We start from the raw sequence: 15,243 nt of genomic DNA on the forward strand, positions 1-15,243 counted from the left end.
AACAGCATATTTCCCTGGATTACTGAAAGAAATTCAGGGGAACAACAGTAAAAGAAAAAAAAAGATTCACCAAAAAAATCTTAATGTGGGATATATAACCCTGACTTCTATTTTTTTTCAAGTGCATTCAGCTGGTAGCCAGGGAAGCTGCAAGCGGATTTCTCTGGATCCAGTAAATTCAATAAGAACAAGATTACACCAGCTGTGCCTTCGAAAAGAGATAAGGGTCGGTCCGGTGTCCGGAACTCGTGCGGGCGATCGTCCATAACGATTTCGCCAAACTTATATGCACGGTACAAATAAATGGGATCTCTCGTGTGTTTGTAAAGATGAAGAATGGCGAGTGCGTTTCCTGAGATGCCATGGCAAAGGCTAAAACCTTTGGTTAAAATTCCACGCTCCCAAGTTACATCAGCACACTGTTTAGCTGCTGACAGGTACAAATCAGAATTGTAAACCTTGAAAGAAAAAAATCGTTTAAACAGGCTGCGTAATACTGGGTCAAACGGCTTTCAGGGTAGGCTGTGCTAGAAGACAGAAAATACCTTAGCGGCTGCTATGAAACAGTGAATAAATCCTGGAGCTCCATGACACCACTGGACAAGGCGATCGCGCTCACTGTCTAAAGACGAGGGGAAATTTCCACTAGGAAACCGGGTTTCGAGGAGAAAATCTAAGCAAAGACGTATGTCGTCCTCCACGACACCGCGCTCCAGGTAATCCGTAATCTAATTTGACAAATTCGAGAATTCACTTTTTGTACAGTTCAATCGAAAATCAGGTAATTGTTGTTTTAATCAATGGTAGAGGTCAAACCTGCAGAAGAAGATAAAGTATACCAGCGAACCCGTGTGCTGGTCCGAGATATTTTTGTTTATGCCATTCAAACATAAGTGGAGGTGTTATGAACCCTCTCTGCTGCATTTCGTTGGCTAAGCGTCTGCCGGAGCCAATAATGGCTTTAGCGATGCTTGCTATCAAATCATCGTTCACCTTCTCGTGGCAATGCTGTTTCATGTATAATAACGAAAATAGACAACCAGCTCGTCCATACAGGAGCTCATCGGGCATACCATCGCTGCTATTGGTGAGAACTTCAAAAGAACGGTACAATGTCTGCAACCTTAGAATCAGTAACCCCATTGAGAATTATTTTACAGGAAAAAAACCTATTTCTTCTGGAATAAATAATGGCAACGGAAATAAATTTAAGGTATACCGATGAAGAAAATGATGCTCTTTCTCTGGCTGCTTGAGGGAATGGGCACATGCAGCAGCTAAAGCAAGAGGTCCACCAACTCCAGTCAGGAAAGTAAGGTCTTTCACATTTGGCTTGTGCAAATGCATCGTGCATTTTTCAGCCATGAAAAAAGCCTGTTCTATGAACTCTGGAGAATTCAACATCTTTCCTGCTTCAAAGTATAACAAGGCATATCCAGATTTTCCTGTGTATACTGAATAGTCACCCCAGTTGGTGCTTCCAGTATAGTCAATTTCTGCCTTCACATTTTTCTCCCATTGGGCCATTAGTTTGTTAACCACTGATTTTAGATGTTTCAGAAACTCCTCATCTGTCTAATGAGAATATAAGTAAACCCAGTTTGAAATGTTTGTCAACTGGATACAAACCCGATGCTAAAATAATTTGATTTTTAATTAACTTACGTGATCCCTACCATGTTGCTGGTCGGATGAAAGAAACGGGTTAACAAACGAGCGATCATCTTTTTTAACTAGAGACCAGGTATTCATGTTCGTTGTTTTCTTAGGCCTTCAAGCGTAAAATGAACGTTGTAAACTGCATTGTGAATTAACAAGATTCTTCTGTTTTGTTTTGAATTTGGAACAACGTATGATGCCCGTCTGCTCTAAGAAATAATATCAAAATAACAAGTTGGCAACGCTGAAAGAAAAATACAACAAGTTCGACGTATATCCGTAGCGAAAAGTGACGTTTGGGGAAATTGAAAAATGGCCAGGAAGAAGGAAGACAAGGATGGGAAGTATAAACGAATAACGAATAAGTCAAAAAAATCTTCCAGTGATATTAAAGACGTCGATTCTGATGTTATAAAATCTCAATTATTAACTCTGGGATTAACCTTGAGGGAGGTACCTGGTGACGGGTAGGTTGTGTTCCTTTTCGTTCATGAAAATAACTGAAGGTACAAAATACTCGTTTATTAGGAACTGCCTGTTTCGTGCGTTAGGCGATCAATTAGATGGCCATATGGGCAACCACTATAGACACAGGCAAGACACAACAACCTACATGCTAGATCACAGAGAAGATTTCCAGCCTTTTGTGGAAGATGATCTTCCTTTCGAAAAGCACAGTAAGAAACGTTTTTAAAAGATTCAGAACTCTGTTATTGATAGACAGTATTTTTAGTCAGTGAACTGAGTCAGCCAGGTACATATGCAGGGAATGATGCAATTGTCGCATTTGCAAGACTTCATCAGGTAAAACAAATTTTCTTTAGTGTATTGGCGGCAATCTAGTTATTTATAACTACCTAGTTTTGACAAATACAAATTACAGCAGCTTTTCCTTTTGTGTAACCTCCCACTTTTCACCGCCTTTATTTTTAAAGTATAGTCCATTTTTGGCAATCTAATGAAAGTGACTGAAGGGAAAGGTAACGAGGAAGAAAATAGTCACGGCAATTCTTGTTTGTCAAAACTAGGTATCAGTAATGCCATTTGTACTTTCGAGTTAATACTCTTCTATGTTATAAAATTTCTTTTTTTTACAATAAGGTAACAATTGTGATTCATCAACCAAACACCCCCCTTTGGCAAATTAAAGGTTGGGAGACAAGTGGAACTATTCAAACTACAGAAAAAAACAAGAAAAGAAAAAATTATAGTAATGTTCTATCATCCCATCAACTCCATATTGCATACCATGGAGGCGATCATTATGATAGTGTAAGACGATTGGGAGACACCAGTCACGTACCTGCCAATATTCAAATCGACGCTGACAGTGACGGGCATGAGGGAACAAACCAGAGTCCAAACACAACCGGTCGTGTGCGGAATTACGATTCTTGCAACATTCATGAAATTGATCATACGGAGGAAGCAGTAAGCCTAATTCAAAATTTTAAAAAATGGAAATGCATTGATGCTGTTAACCTATTTAACAATTAGGCGAACGACGTTGAACGAGAAGCCATGGTTCGTTCAGGATGCCACGATCTCACGATTGTTCGCCAGTTACTTTATAATAACTTCGGAAACATTGATGCCACCGTCGAAGATCTTTCGGCGTTGACATTAACCCCCGTAGAAAGCCACGAAACCAAATTCGAGCATCTGTCTTCAGGTGGACGTACGAAAACCGGCTTTAGTAGAAAGCAGCTAGAGAGGATTCGTAAACAAGAGCGAAAACGAGCTGGTGATGCCAGAAGAAAACCGCCTAATGTTACCAAAGAAACGCAAGAAGAAGCAACCATAATTGGCAAAGTTCAGTGCCTAAACATATAAAATAATTTTTTTTTCTAAAACGATTTAATGTTAGTTAAACCGTTCTATGTGTAGTGCAGCTATGCGAATTATTTTACGAAGTTTGCTAAATTTCAGCTATGATTGCAATCTTAATTTTGCGAGACATCGCCAGCTATCACAGTCCATAATTGCTTGCAGCAGAGCAGCTAAATTGCCAATTAACTAAATTAAGAATATGTCCATGCCAGTTAACGTTGATTTTGTGAAAAGAATTCGTTTTCTTGTAAAAAGAAAGCCGTTTTTAAATAAATATAAGAGAAATGTCTGTAGCGCAAAAAATTATGTTAATTCATTTTCTATGTTTATTACAGAAAATGTAAGCTTGGTGTAAAAACACACTTTGATTTTTGTGATTTTACTTGAATTTTTAATCGAAATCATGTATTTAATACGGCAATCCGTTTACTACCATTTCTGCTGCATAACGCTAGCGCTATAGCGCACTGCCGCGCTAGCATTGTGTCAAATATTCGGTGTATTTAAAAAACTATTAACTTAATGAAAAAAATAGCAATTTTCCCGGAATCAGCATTCAATTTTGAATATATCTATGGCAACCCGTTTTACCCAAAATTAAAATAAAAAATATTGCCCTTTTTTCTGTTTTACTGCTATTCATGGCAATCTGTTTTACCCCCCCAAAAAAAAATATCGGCCTTTTTTTCTGTTTCACTGCTATCGCCATCTACCGGTCGGTAGATGGCGAAAGCAACCGAAACAAATGCCAGCAGAAAGCAAATAAATGCCAAAGGTGAGACATGCTGTAAAGGCTTGATACAAATGTGTAGGCGTAGTTTTGGAATTCAGAGGTGCTAGCTGGCTGTTTGGTAAAACTTCAGTTAAATTTGGTTTCAATTCAATATGTTTTATTTATTATTTGTGTGATTACGCAAAGGATTGGGCCATCCAGGCATTGTGGATATTCTGCCATGTACATGATAAACCTAGGATTCTTCGTCAACATGCAAGATGTCACCCCCTGGTAATGCTTTTCCGCTGAGTTTGTTTAGTTTTCTAATTTTAATCGTCAATGTCGTATTAGCAAACTACTGTTGACAGAAAAGCTGATACATTTGGACAATGGTTACAGCATGTGTGATGAATAAATCACCATAGATCAGTTGCCTTGCCTTCCCAATTGCAACAAAGACGAATCATGGAGTCAAAAATATTAAAAGGTGGTACTATTTTAATTGTTTTAATTGATAGATCGCTAAGTGCTGATATTTGTGTAGAATGTGCTGGAATTCATGTCATCCTGGAGAGGATTAAAAAAGAGATGTATCCATGAAGCAGTTCATTAGTCATGTCCCAAATGAATGCCTGCGTCAACCAGCAAACTTTCAATGGCTAACAAGGATTTAATGGTTTTGAAAATCGTAGGCAACATTCCTAAATCCCACCTGTCAAAAGATTTGAATGCAACAATTTTTTTCTGAACTGATGCCTGCCAAATTCTTTTCCCATAAAATGAGGTGATATGAGGTTATAATGGAAATTGTTGTTAAGACTGCCGAGACCAGGTACATTATTTACCTTAACGTTTAGTGATCAAAACAACCAACTTTGTAACCTTTCTATTTTTTATGGTGCATGGAACGTCAAACCGGAAAGCCATGGAAGATCTCTGTGTCCAACACGAAGGGTTCTTCCAAACTTTCGTATTCAACTTTTGGCTATGGTGATCATTTGCAACTGCATAGCCTTTTAGAAGCACCTGCCAGGAATCTACAGGAATATGGCAGATGATGAATTTATGTACCATGTAAGCGATATCAATAAGAACGTCTCATGCTTATCTATGTTTTATTTTCTTAATTTTGATTAATAGCAATAGTGAACCTGCGAAGGTTTCTGGTTGGGATGTGATGACGAAAAGTTACAATAATTTGAAGTACGGAATTGAATTTCCCTCCATCAGTTGCCTGTGTATTTCCGCGTATTACGGTATTAATTATTTAAAAATTGAAGTGCATATCTGGGCTCCCTTCTTTTCTGAAGCCCCGTTTCCCCTTGACTCGTAATAAGCCCGTAGGGGGTCATGCCCCTACTGTACGGTATATATAAAAACAACATATACCGAGGTTTGGAGGGCTCTGGCCGGAAAGGGGACGTGGGGTGCCGCTTAGTCCGATGATGTGTTCACGGAGGGCGATGTGGCTACCCACAAATCCGAACTAAAGGTTAATCGCTCCTGTAAAAATGTTCCAAATCTTCAGCTCTTCTTCCGGCTTCTCTTAGCCAATCACCGGGTAATCTCCCCGGTGGGTCAACAAGGCAGTGTCTCCCCCTGCCTGGGTTGACGGCAACTTTTGAAAGGGCTATTGTGCCTTTTTAAAGTTGCAAAAATAATTGTAATGTGCAGAGAATTGTCAATAAAATTTTTTTATAAAATATTTTTTGCAAAATTTCATTATCTGTGTTCACACATTACATTTATCAACTTTTTTTTTTTGTTTTGCTTTATTTTTTTTTTGTCACCTTTGATGGTAAGCATTGTTTCCATTGGTTTATCGTTTATCTGTAAGTATTCAATTATTATTTATTACACTCTTTGAATTCTTCAACTTAGATTCAAGGAACAACGTGTAACATCTGGATATTTTTTAGGTAATTTGGTATTTTGTTTTACTCGTATGGGAACCGATCCCCAGACATTCAGCGTGCAACGCCGATGCTCTAACATTGAGCCACGAGATATATCGAAATATTTTATTATCGCATATCATATGTTATCGTCTAGGATGTTTATGCAATCTTTCACAATTATGTTTATCTTTCTATTGTTTTCGTAAGGTTCATAGCTATGTGGTAGAGCCTTTAGCTGTGATACCTGTTACCCTGGGTTCAAACCTCAGTAGATGTGTTAAAATGAAGTAGAATAAATGTAGGAGAGTAAGTTGCAGAATTGCATTTCAGTTTTATTCTAAGTGAAATGCAAGTCCACAAGTGACTAGAAAAAAGCCAACTCGTCATCACATGATTCATGGCTCACTGGTAGAGCATCGGCGCGGTATGCCGAACATCCAGGGTTCGACCCCTGGATGTAAGAAGTCTGTGGTTCAAATCCCAATCTAGTATAGTATGTCTAGTATTTATAGTTGAATAATAAATACAAAAGTAGATAGTGTAAAATCGTTTTTATTGTCCCTCCTTCCACCCACATATCCACCACTTTTACATACGTTTCAAAATACAATACACGACATACAATACATACACTAATACACTTAAAACTAACCCGTTGGCTGCCACGCCACCTATCTACAATAGCTACTGTCGCTATCAAAGGGATAGCGACCAAGGGGGCCGGGTGGGCCGGGCTGAGACGGCGATGAGACCTTTACGGAAATGCACATCCCAGGTCTACATCGCCGTCTCGATCAAGGGATTCCCTGTGGTGCATTGCCTTTGGGGCCATTCGGCCAATCTTGGGCAGTGGCGCTGCTCCACCCCATGGCAGATAGACCATGGAGCAGAACAGCGCGGCCCGTCCCTGTCAAGCTACAAAAAAAGGGGATCAAAGTGGGTGGGTGGCAGCCAACGGGTTAATTTGTAAGACATAATACAACATAAAACAAAACACAACCATACCACGAAGACGAGGCGACCACGAGGTGACAAAGGGGCGATAGGGAAGGCGAAGACGGCGTGGCCACGATGCGAAGACGGGACGACGGGCGATGCTAAGAAGACGGGACGACGGGCGATGCAAAGTCGGGACGACGGGCGATGCAAAGTCGGGACGACGGGCGATGCAAAGTCGGGACGACGGGCGATGCAAAGTCGGGACGACGGGCGATGCAAAGTCGGGACGACGGGCGATGCAAAGTCGGGACGACGGGCGATGCAAAGTCGGGACGACGGGCGATGCAAAGTCGGGACGACGGGCGAGGTGACGACGGGCGTGGCGAAGACGAAGAAGGCTTTGTTCTAAATCGTAAAAGTAAAGAAAAAGAACTAGTTAGTGGGAAATATAAGATTGTTGTTGTAACCAAACATTGAAAGCAATTTGACTTACTTCTGCTTTCCGATGGCTAGAAAGACTGTAGGGCCAGCAAATAGGCAGGAGACGGCTAAGAATTGGCAATTCTATGGTTGAATGTTTATTTTAAATAAAAAAGCAAACTATGAGGCATAAGAAAAATTCAAAATACCAGTAGAAATTGTGTTGAGGTACATGTCTGTGTCCGTTGGTAGGCTAAGTAGAGATTACAACTGCCAAAATGGCTGTCAGTACAGTTGACACTGCAACGACGATGAATATGGTGCACCACTCAGATCACGATTGACAGGAGACCATGAGTGGTTAAAGAGTAGAAGAACGATATTATGGTATTCCTACCCATAGGATTTGCATCTTTGGTGACATTCTTCAACGGGAAGTATTCTTTACATATGAAGTTTCATGAGGTAAACCTTAAAAGCAAAATCCATCAATGAGATTCTGATAACAAAACATTAGTCTTATACCTCTCAATGAACACTGGTATAGTTTGATGAATGCAACATAGTAGGTTGCTAATAGTTTTCTGGTTTGACAGCTGACACAGGTGAATACAAGTCATGTACAATAAACACCAAGCATTCTGTGGGCTTCACTTCTAAAGCACACTCAGGGATGAAAATGTACAGAAGCACCATTAGATTTTCTTAAGTTCTCCATTGGAATATGACATATGTAACAGAAACTTTCGAACACAGCTTTCACCGCTCCCACAGTCAGCAAGTAAATAGTAGCACAGCAGCGTCATCTTGTTTTCCAATTAACAACCGAAAAATTCATCAAAATAGAAAATCTTGCTTTTTTGAGACGGGAACTGCACTGATGTGAACTCTTTAAACATACTTTTAGAGCGTGAATCAACCCCCCCCCCCCAAACACCCCCATATTGGCTACTACCATTTCAATTTAGTTTTAACAAATACAGCGACCAAAACCAAGAACGGCATTTTTAAAATATAGCGATCTAACATGTTTTTGAGCCCGATTTTTTCACTGTCTTTTATTCATTTATCCAAAAACCTAGATATTTCTAGGAAAATAAATGATTTGGGTTCACAGTTCAACAAGGAGGCTGATTGCGCTTCACACACATCTATAAATTTCGCAAGTTGACGTATCTCTGGATTGTTAGCTAGTTAAAATCTGTATGATAATACACTTTTCTTTTTTTGAACAGCTGCAATGGTATTTCGGTTATAAGTTCCACGGCAAAATTTCTCCATTGAGACACGGACGCCAATGGTGCGTTATCTTGTGCCTATTTTCAATTAAATGGATACGCCGTCACTTTTCTGCTCGGAAGAGCTCACTTTGGCCTGGAATATTGTTTTGAATGGTGTAATTAGTAAGTTGCATACATTAGATTGAATCAATTACTTTTTGGCATACGTTCTTTAATTGTGTGAGGCTGTCAAATCGTCGACAGGCGGTATCTGAAGGAGGAAATCAGCTAAGAGCTTGCAGACTCATCAATAAATGCAAAACTATAAAAAAATTATAAAGATAGCCTGAAACCAGATTGTAAAGAAAATTAATTTTAGTTTCCAGCACTTCGATACAGATATCATCGTCAACGTGGGCGCAGGTGACTTTTCCATGTTCATTGTATCAGGTCACCAACTTCTACTAGATGAGTCAAGAGCAAATGAGGTTACACAAACAGAAAATTAACCATACAATTCAACTGATAGATAACAATACCACGATGCGTGGAAGTGAAATACACCACATCACAACTGTTAAAACTGTCAGAACATTCACCACCCATACAAAACATTTTCTGATTCATTGATCTTCATCACCTAGCCTATACCAAGAAAACCAAACACAATTAGTGCAGAACATTTTGCTGATGAAAGTTAACATATACCTTACAAATTTACTGCAGACCGGCAATTCCAGATGGACTCCCACACAACATTCCAGATAAACAAAACAGTAGTAATTCCTAAACATCTTGCAATAGTGGTAAATATGATGCAGTAACTGGTAAATATAACATCTCACATGAACAACAAATGGGAACGGAACCATTCGAAAATAAAGTAAACAATTTCGAAAATGAATTTGCACAAAAAGGACTTTAACTAAAAAACCACCTGAGAACTAAAGAACATAATTGTTAAGCAAATCTCACTGTGTACCTTTTTGTTGGTTGAATTTGGAAATGGCTTACTAGTTGGAACAAGTTTTTTTCTTTTACCCCAAATTTGCTTTCCGGGCAGCGCACTTCTAACCTTCTCTGCTGATCACAGTATCTGCATGACCCGCTGCAGAATTATCACAAGTGAAGAGGAAATCGGGTCACAGATACAAAGGGGCCCAGGTACACGTTTATTTTCTTTAAACACCATAACGCGTGAAATAAACGAATCCGAAGAGCTTCGGTAATCCTTCCAACTACCATAATTTTTTTGGCACTGAGCCTCCGTCAATTTTCTTTCCCGATTCTTTATAATTACGAATCTGCCTTTAGAAAAATAAAACAAGAATTAGTATAAGTTTCTTATCAATTGAATTACGTAAAACTGTGGAATCCTAGAGACATAATATTTTGCAAACTCTTCGAATCCCTTGAAAGCAGAAAACTTTCTGCTAAAAGATCCATGTAAGCCAGATACAGGTCAACTGGTACTCCCTTTTCGACTGGCATTGGCAGTGATAAATAACAAGTAGGATCAAATGCAAATGAGACCCCATCAGACCCCATACACACCAAAGCCAATTTCAATACCCAACTAAAGAGATCTACTACTATAGAATCTTTCTTTATTCTACTTATGATAAAATACCCAACATTCATGTGCAGCTTCCTGAAAAATAAAATGAGTTGGAACACAAATGAACCTTGCTAATAAAACAAATTAGTTATTTCACCTAGATCTCGTCAGTGTCCATCGATGCAAGACTTCTTCAAAATCAGATTCAGATGTTCGTCTAAGCCCTCGCAGAACAACGAAGAGTAGTTCTCGCGAAGCAGGATGCTGGTATCCGGGAAACTGCGGAGCAAATCTACCGACTTGCAACTTACCCAATTCAAAATCGTTATGATGCACAAGTTAAAAACCTGGCTTTTACAAAGCAAGTAGATGGTATACCTTAAATACACTCGAAGGTAATGCATGGTCACCTTGGCAAGGTGTTCGCCAGACCACATCGTTCGTACAAGATGGCGCCGAGCATTTGCAGTTCCTCCCTTGAATTTCACCTACAAAAAGGAAGGTCTGCCACGTTCGGCTGCCGTGATATAACCAGCCGCTACGACGCCATGTTAAATGTTGCCATCAGCAGATCAGCCCAGCACAGCACCTGGGCCACCTAGCGACTAGCCCCCTACGAGACTAAAGCAAATATTTTGTTTGACAAATACGACTTTAATTGGGCGTTAAGAATAATGAATTTGTATAAATTAGCACTTCCTAAAAAGTTAAATTAAATTACAAATGAATTAATTACTGAATTAAAAAAAGAAATTAATGAATTTAGTCTATTGCATATTTGCTACATCTTTCGCGGGTGGCAGTAATAAAAAGAAAAAAAAAAGAAAATAAATGGAAGTAAAATTTGTTGCCCATGACAAAAATTTAAAATGGGATGGGAAGAAAAAAATCTAGATATTGAAATAAACCACAAAAAAAAACAAAAAAAAAAACAGAAAGACTATGAACTTAATCTAATTAATTCAATGTGCGTTAGTTTGTACGATGTTTCGCCGATTGGATCATTAGCAACAACGTGACGTTTCTAGTAATAACTTAAAACATCTACTTACCAATGCCATCAACATTCGTTTTTCAAAATACGGAATTATATGACATCACGCATTTTACCGCCTACTCCCTCCGAGACTCTTACGACGCTATACACAATTTTTATTGAAATCTTTTGGTTATGGGGAACTTACTGAACAATGAGTCGTGTAATTATTGTTTTCAATCTATTTTACAGAAGCCAAACCATTACCTGTATGCACCATCATTGACGAGAGCGGTCGGTTGTCAGGGTAGGCCGAATCTTTTCATAAGTTTATCCTTTTCCGTGAGATCTTTTCTAACTTTTGTCCTCATATAAAAGATGGGGCAATCTCGGCTAAATGTGACAAATGATTAGTATTAAGTATGTAACATGATAATAATATCACTCAAACTATTTACTTGGAACAAAGAATCTCTTCGTTGAGATTTCCCTGGCACCGTTGACATTCTGTCCATAAACGATTAAACTTCTCTTCGAGAGCATAAAGTTGGCCAATTTCCCTCTGGTAGAAATCCGATTGTTTCGGCTTGCAAAATCTGTCTAATTGGAACAGTAATTTTAACAAACATCGCCGAGTTAGGCAGAAATTAGACTTACTTGCATACAGCACTATCGTCTGGAAGGACGGTTTTGCATCCAGCAGGTGGATTTGCGTGTGGTAAAGCTAGCCAATCCACCAATTGTTGAAGTAACAACTGAAGGCGTCCGGGTATGGTAACCATCTACAATACGGAATACAAACGGTTCAATTATGTCAAGCAAATAAATGCGATGAGTCCGTGTTTACGTAGCAACAATCATTCCGCTTTAGATCCACGTATGGGTTCAAAAATCCAAACAAGGGGTTTTGAAAGCTGATTTTCCAAATAGTATTGGGCATCAATAGGTACGCTGTGTTCTGGGACAAAAATCGGGTCTTCCGCCTAAAGAAGACGCATGAAAACTTAATAGTTCATGAGAAATTTGAAATCCAAAGACGAACCTTGAGGTAGGCTGGTGTATTTTTAGCAGCTCCGATAATGATATACGGAACTCGATCCCCTAATTTTGGGGTTGTACCAGCATCTCGCTTACGCATCTTGTGAGCTAGTTCCACACGTGCCTGTTTGCTGGCGTAGTCTTTATCTGTTTCAGTCAGTTCCTTTTTTATAAAAGAAGGCAACCGGATGAAATCACAGTATTCCAAAACATAGTTACGCTATACCTTGGTAATCACCAGAAGTGAGATATCGACTTTGTTGCACAGCAAGTCGGAAATTGTTTGTTTGGCGTATTCTAAGGCTCCATCCGGATCTCTAAGAGAAAATATCAAACCCTCAAACTTCGAATACTAAAATTGATGACTTTTTGTTTACCGCTCCATCAAAATTTTCTGCCGACAGCTATTGATAAGATTGGCAACGAGTTGACAATTATCACGACGAACGGTTTCTATACCCTTACAATCCATTTTGTCAAACTTTTCAGGTTTGGTCCAATACAATCCTGCATACCTGTGAAGACAGAAACAGTCAGTACAACTAGTATCTCATCTAACAAGTCTTTATAAATCAGAACCGTAATTACCTCTTTTTGTTGATCAATAAATAGGGGTAATAGACTTTTCCCAATTCCAAATTAATGGGTTTGACAAATTTGGCCGACACAAATGCGGCAGCTTCTCGGCCTAATTCCATGGCTTCGGCCACCGTGGGTACACCGAATTTCACCATTACGGAATCTGTGTTACCATAGATTACTTGACGTGATATTAAATTAAAAGAAAATCCATTAGTCAGTACTTCTGCAAATAATTATTCACAATCCAGGGATATTACTTTGGCGTCATGGGCATAGGCATCTCGACGCAAAATTTAGACTCCACATCCTCTCTTGTTTTCTCAATCATAGTTCTGCCAAAACCCGTCACACTTTGCGAAATTTCCAGACAAGGCAATTTTCCGACTTGGGCGCCAGTGAAACCGTAAACATACAAACACGACGGATTCCCTACAGAGAAGCAAATAGCATTACATCAGTCAAATCTCATACTCAAAAGCCATCGAGAACATACTTTCGGAGGCATCGTTGGATGGTTGGCAATTTTTTCAATATCCGGACCAAAACCCATAAAGCATTCGATCAGCTCCGTCCAAAATTAAAAACCTGGCCGTCGAGAAGTAAAATACTCCACGGTCGGGAAAATCCTCGAGTCGCCCCGCGGTCGCGACAAGAGTATTGCACCCAGCTTGAAGATTTGACCGCTGATGGCTCGTGACAGTTCCCTCATATATAATGACAGATTTTAAAACCGAATTGTAGGAGAATTTATACGACCCGCGGTGAGTTCGAATCGAAAATTCACGAGTGAGTGCGACAATTACAACTTCTGGCTTTTGAACCATGGCGCGGACGCACCAGCAACACCTTGTTCTAACAATATGTTCATAACCGGTACCAAGTACGCCGCCTATATGAAGAAATGTGAAATTTTAGATGACTTAATCAACGAATGTCATGAAGGGTTTGTTGAGTATCTTAGATGCAATTGGGCCTTTTAGCAGTCGCAATCACCGACGTGCCCACTCAATATTACTTTTACCTCAACTTACCCAGTTCATACCGACCCATTCGAATCAAGTTAGTACGAAGGCATCAAGGTTTCAAAATTACAAAGCGTTAATTAATTGGATTACCGTTTTGCCGGAGCCCGTGACAGCACAAGCAATCAAATCTCTTTGGCAAGAATAACTGCAACTGAAGCTTTCTGTACAGGTGTTGGTTTTATGTAGCCAGAATTCTTAATGTTTTGAAGTAGTAGTGGGCGCAAGCCGGCTTCTTCGAGTGATGTTATGTATTGAGGTACATCTTTTCCTGTAACCTAAAGCAAACCCAATTGATATTTTCAAATCATAAAATACTGTTTCGAAAAATGGCTTACCTGGATTCGATGGAGAACGACTTTATCAAAATTGTTAAAGCGTTCCCCACAGACGATCCCACTTAAGCAGTTCCTTTTCATCGCATGTCACAGCTTCCGGAATGTATTGTTCACGCGGCTTTCCGTTTTTCGTCAATTCACGAATAGATCGTACAGCCTTCCGAGGTGTGGCCAACTTCATGACACTAGGGGTAAGACAATGAACACTGGAACATCAAATATTTTTTTTTGAAGATACAATTGATGTTTACCTTGTAACACTTGCTGCCACCAATGACCTCTCCTTGTGGAAAATCCCTTGCTACATGGCCCACTTCTTGGTTGGAAATGAACACTAAACATAAGTAAAAGAAAACTACATACGAGTCTCATATTCACCTTATGACACCTACACGCTCGACTCCCACCTCCTCCTTGTGGGCATTCCATGGAAAAATGTCCTTTTCCAAACCGTTTAACAACTATGGATTAGCCAGACTAGAATGTACTAACCCGAACAGTATTTTTATTTTTCTTACTTATGGCAAGTACGACTTCCACCACCTAATCTTTCGAAGACAACAAAATTTGTCCAACTCAAAATTATTCAAACATTAGTATCAGCTATTAATTATTATCTATTAGCGTACCTTGAAAAGCGTTGAAAAATGAGTAAATTAAACGCAAAAATCGCCAAAGCCACGAGGTCAAGAAGCAAAATCGAGCGAGGGAGGCAGACTGCACGCGCTAAGCCAATCTAGAAATATGCCTGAGGAAAAAACTGCCCGATGAGCCACGTTTTAAGGCGCCTCTTATGGACGCAAAGGTCATTACGAGTACGAGAAACTTTATCCGTCACAAATTAAATGTTTTTAAACAAATTTAAAGTAATCATCCAAATCAAGATTTAACTTAAAAACAAAGAAAAAAAGCGTAATACTTGGGGAAAAACACTTTAATTTCTTGCTCCTTTCCTTTAGTTTATTCCAAAATGGAGTATGATGATTTTTCGTTAACTAATTTAACTAGAAATGTGACCGGTAGATGCCAATAGCAGTAAAACAGAAAA

The 15,243-nt window shown here is 39.3% G+C and overlaps 3 protein-coding genes and 2 long non-coding RNA genes across 7 annotated transcripts; 2 read left to right on the top strand and 3 right to left on the bottom strand.

The window, feature by feature from the left end:
* LOC130692665 (glutathione S-transferase LANCL1-like) lies at window positions 1-1,872 on the bottom strand. 2 transcript variants are annotated; one of them, XM_057515799.2, is made up of 5 exons: window positions 1,662-1,872; window positions 1,220-1,571; window positions 817-1,123; window positions 546-728; window positions 1-458 (listed from the first exon to the last, which is right to left on the bottom strand). In XM_057515799.2, exons 1-5 carry the CDS (start codon window positions 1,750-1,752, stop codon window positions 108-110), a joined length of 1,284 nt encoding a protein of 427 aa, XP_057371782.1. In that variant the 5' UTR covers window positions 1,753-1,872; the 3' UTR covers window positions 1-107. The 2 variants fall into 2 exon arrangements, with proteins under 2 accessions (XP_057371782.1, XP_057371784.1); XM_057515801.2 differs by having other exon boundaries at window positions 6-458; window positions 1,220-1,575; window positions 1,666-1,872.
* Window positions 1,873-1,914: 42 nt separating this feature from the next.
* Window positions 1,915-3,710, top strand: LOC130692783 (OTU domain-containing protein 3-like). Its single transcript, XM_057515856.2, has 5 exons — window positions 1,915-2,126; window positions 2,188-2,336; window positions 2,393-2,463; window positions 2,761-3,090; window positions 3,157-3,710. Exons 1-5 carry the CDS (start codon window positions 1,972-1,974, stop codon window positions 3,490-3,492), a joined length of 1,041 nt encoding a protein of 346 aa, XP_057371839.1. The 5' UTR covers window positions 1,915-1,971; the 3' UTR covers window positions 3,493-3,710.
* A 547-nt stretch (window positions 3,711-4,257) lies between these two features.
* Window positions 4,258-5,238, top strand: LOC130693379 (uncharacterized). Its single transcript, XR_009001677.1, has 5 exons — window positions 4,258-4,340; window positions 4,409-4,495; window positions 4,556-4,691; window positions 4,749-5,036; window positions 5,128-5,238. It is a non-coding gene; the product is annotated as an uncharacterized LOC130693379 (long non-coding RNA).
* A 6,227-nt stretch (window positions 5,239-11,465) lies between these two features.
* Window positions 11,466-13,007, bottom strand: LOC130693330 (DNA polymerase delta catalytic subunit-like). Its single transcript, XM_059494421.1, has 8 exons — window positions 12,842-13,007; window positions 12,631-12,768; window positions 12,480-12,570; window positions 12,258-12,416; window positions 12,063-12,198; window positions 11,873-11,997; window positions 11,674-11,815; window positions 11,466-11,608 (listed from the first exon to the last, which is right to left on the bottom strand). The coding sequence occupies exons 1-5, from the start codon at window positions 12,985-12,987 to the stop codon at window positions 12,073-12,075; spliced, it is 660 nt and encodes a 219-aa protein (XP_059350404.1). The 5' UTR covers window positions 12,988-13,007; the 3' UTR covers window positions 11,466-11,608; window positions 11,674-11,815; window positions 11,873-11,997; window positions 12,063-12,072.
* Window positions 13,008-13,098: 91 nt separating this feature from the next.
* On the bottom strand, window positions 13,099-14,684 carry LOC130693350 (uncharacterized). Of its 2 annotated transcripts, none has more exons than XR_009001670.1 (6): window positions 14,574-14,684; window positions 14,447-14,508; window positions 14,196-14,380; window positions 13,951-14,135; window positions 13,329-13,724; window positions 13,099-13,264 (listed from the first exon to the last, which is right to left on the bottom strand). It is a non-coding gene; the product is annotated as an uncharacterized LOC130693350 (long non-coding RNA). The 2 variants fall into 2 exon arrangements; XR_009001671.2 differs by having other exon boundaries at window positions 14,447-14,511; window positions 14,574-14,640.
* Window positions 14,685-15,243: the final 559 nt, after the last annotated feature.

The sequence above is a fragment of the Daphnia carinata genome, chromosome 1 (assembly GCF_022539665.2).
Source record: "Daphnia carinata strain CSIRO-1 chromosome 1, CSIRO_AGI_Dcar_HiC_V3, whole genome shotgun sequence".
Classification (NCBI taxonomy): domain Eukaryota; kingdom Metazoa; phylum Arthropoda; class Branchiopoda; order Diplostraca; family Daphniidae; genus Daphnia; species Daphnia carinata.

Excerpts from the sequence above, each read along its gene's own strand:
- LOC130692665 (XM_057515799.2), bottom strand. The coding sequence starts at position 1,752 with ATGAATACCTGGTCTCTAGTTAAAAAAGATGATCGCTCGTTTGTTAAC. Across the intron at positions 1,572-1,661 it reads ACATGGTAGGGATCACGTAA|ATGAGGAGTTTCTGAAACAT; the intron begins GTTAATTAAAAA and ends CTCATTAGACAG. Across the intron at positions 729-816 it reads TACTTTATCTTCTTCTGCAG|ATTACGGATTACCTGGAGCG; the intron begins GTTTGACCTCTA and ends TTGTCAAATTAG.
- LOC130692783 (XM_057515856.2), top strand. The coding sequence starts at position 1,972 with ATGGCCAGGAAGAAGGAAGACAAGGATGGGAAGTATAAACGAATAACG. Across the intron at positions 2,127-2,187 it reads AGGGAGGTACCTGGTGACGG|GAACTGCCTGTTTCGTGCGT; the intron begins GTAGGTTGTGTT and ends CTCGTTTATTAG. Across the intron at positions 2,337-2,392 it reads TCTTCCTTTCGAAAAGCACA|TCAGTGAACTGAGTCAGCCA; the intron begins GTAAGAAACGTT and ends CAGTATTTTTAG.
- LOC130693330 (XM_059494421.1), bottom strand. The coding sequence starts at position 12,987 with ATGGTGAAATTCGGTGTACCCACGGTGGCCGAAGCCATGGAATTAGGC. Across the intron at positions 12,769-12,841 it reads TTATTGATCAACAAAAAGAG|GTATGCAGGATTGTATTGGA; the intron begins GTAATTACGGTT and ends CTGTCTTCACAG. Across the intron at positions 12,417-12,479 it reads CACTTCTGGTGATTACCAAG|GAACTGACTGAAACAGATAA; the intron begins GTATAGCGTAAC and ends TTTATAAAAAAG.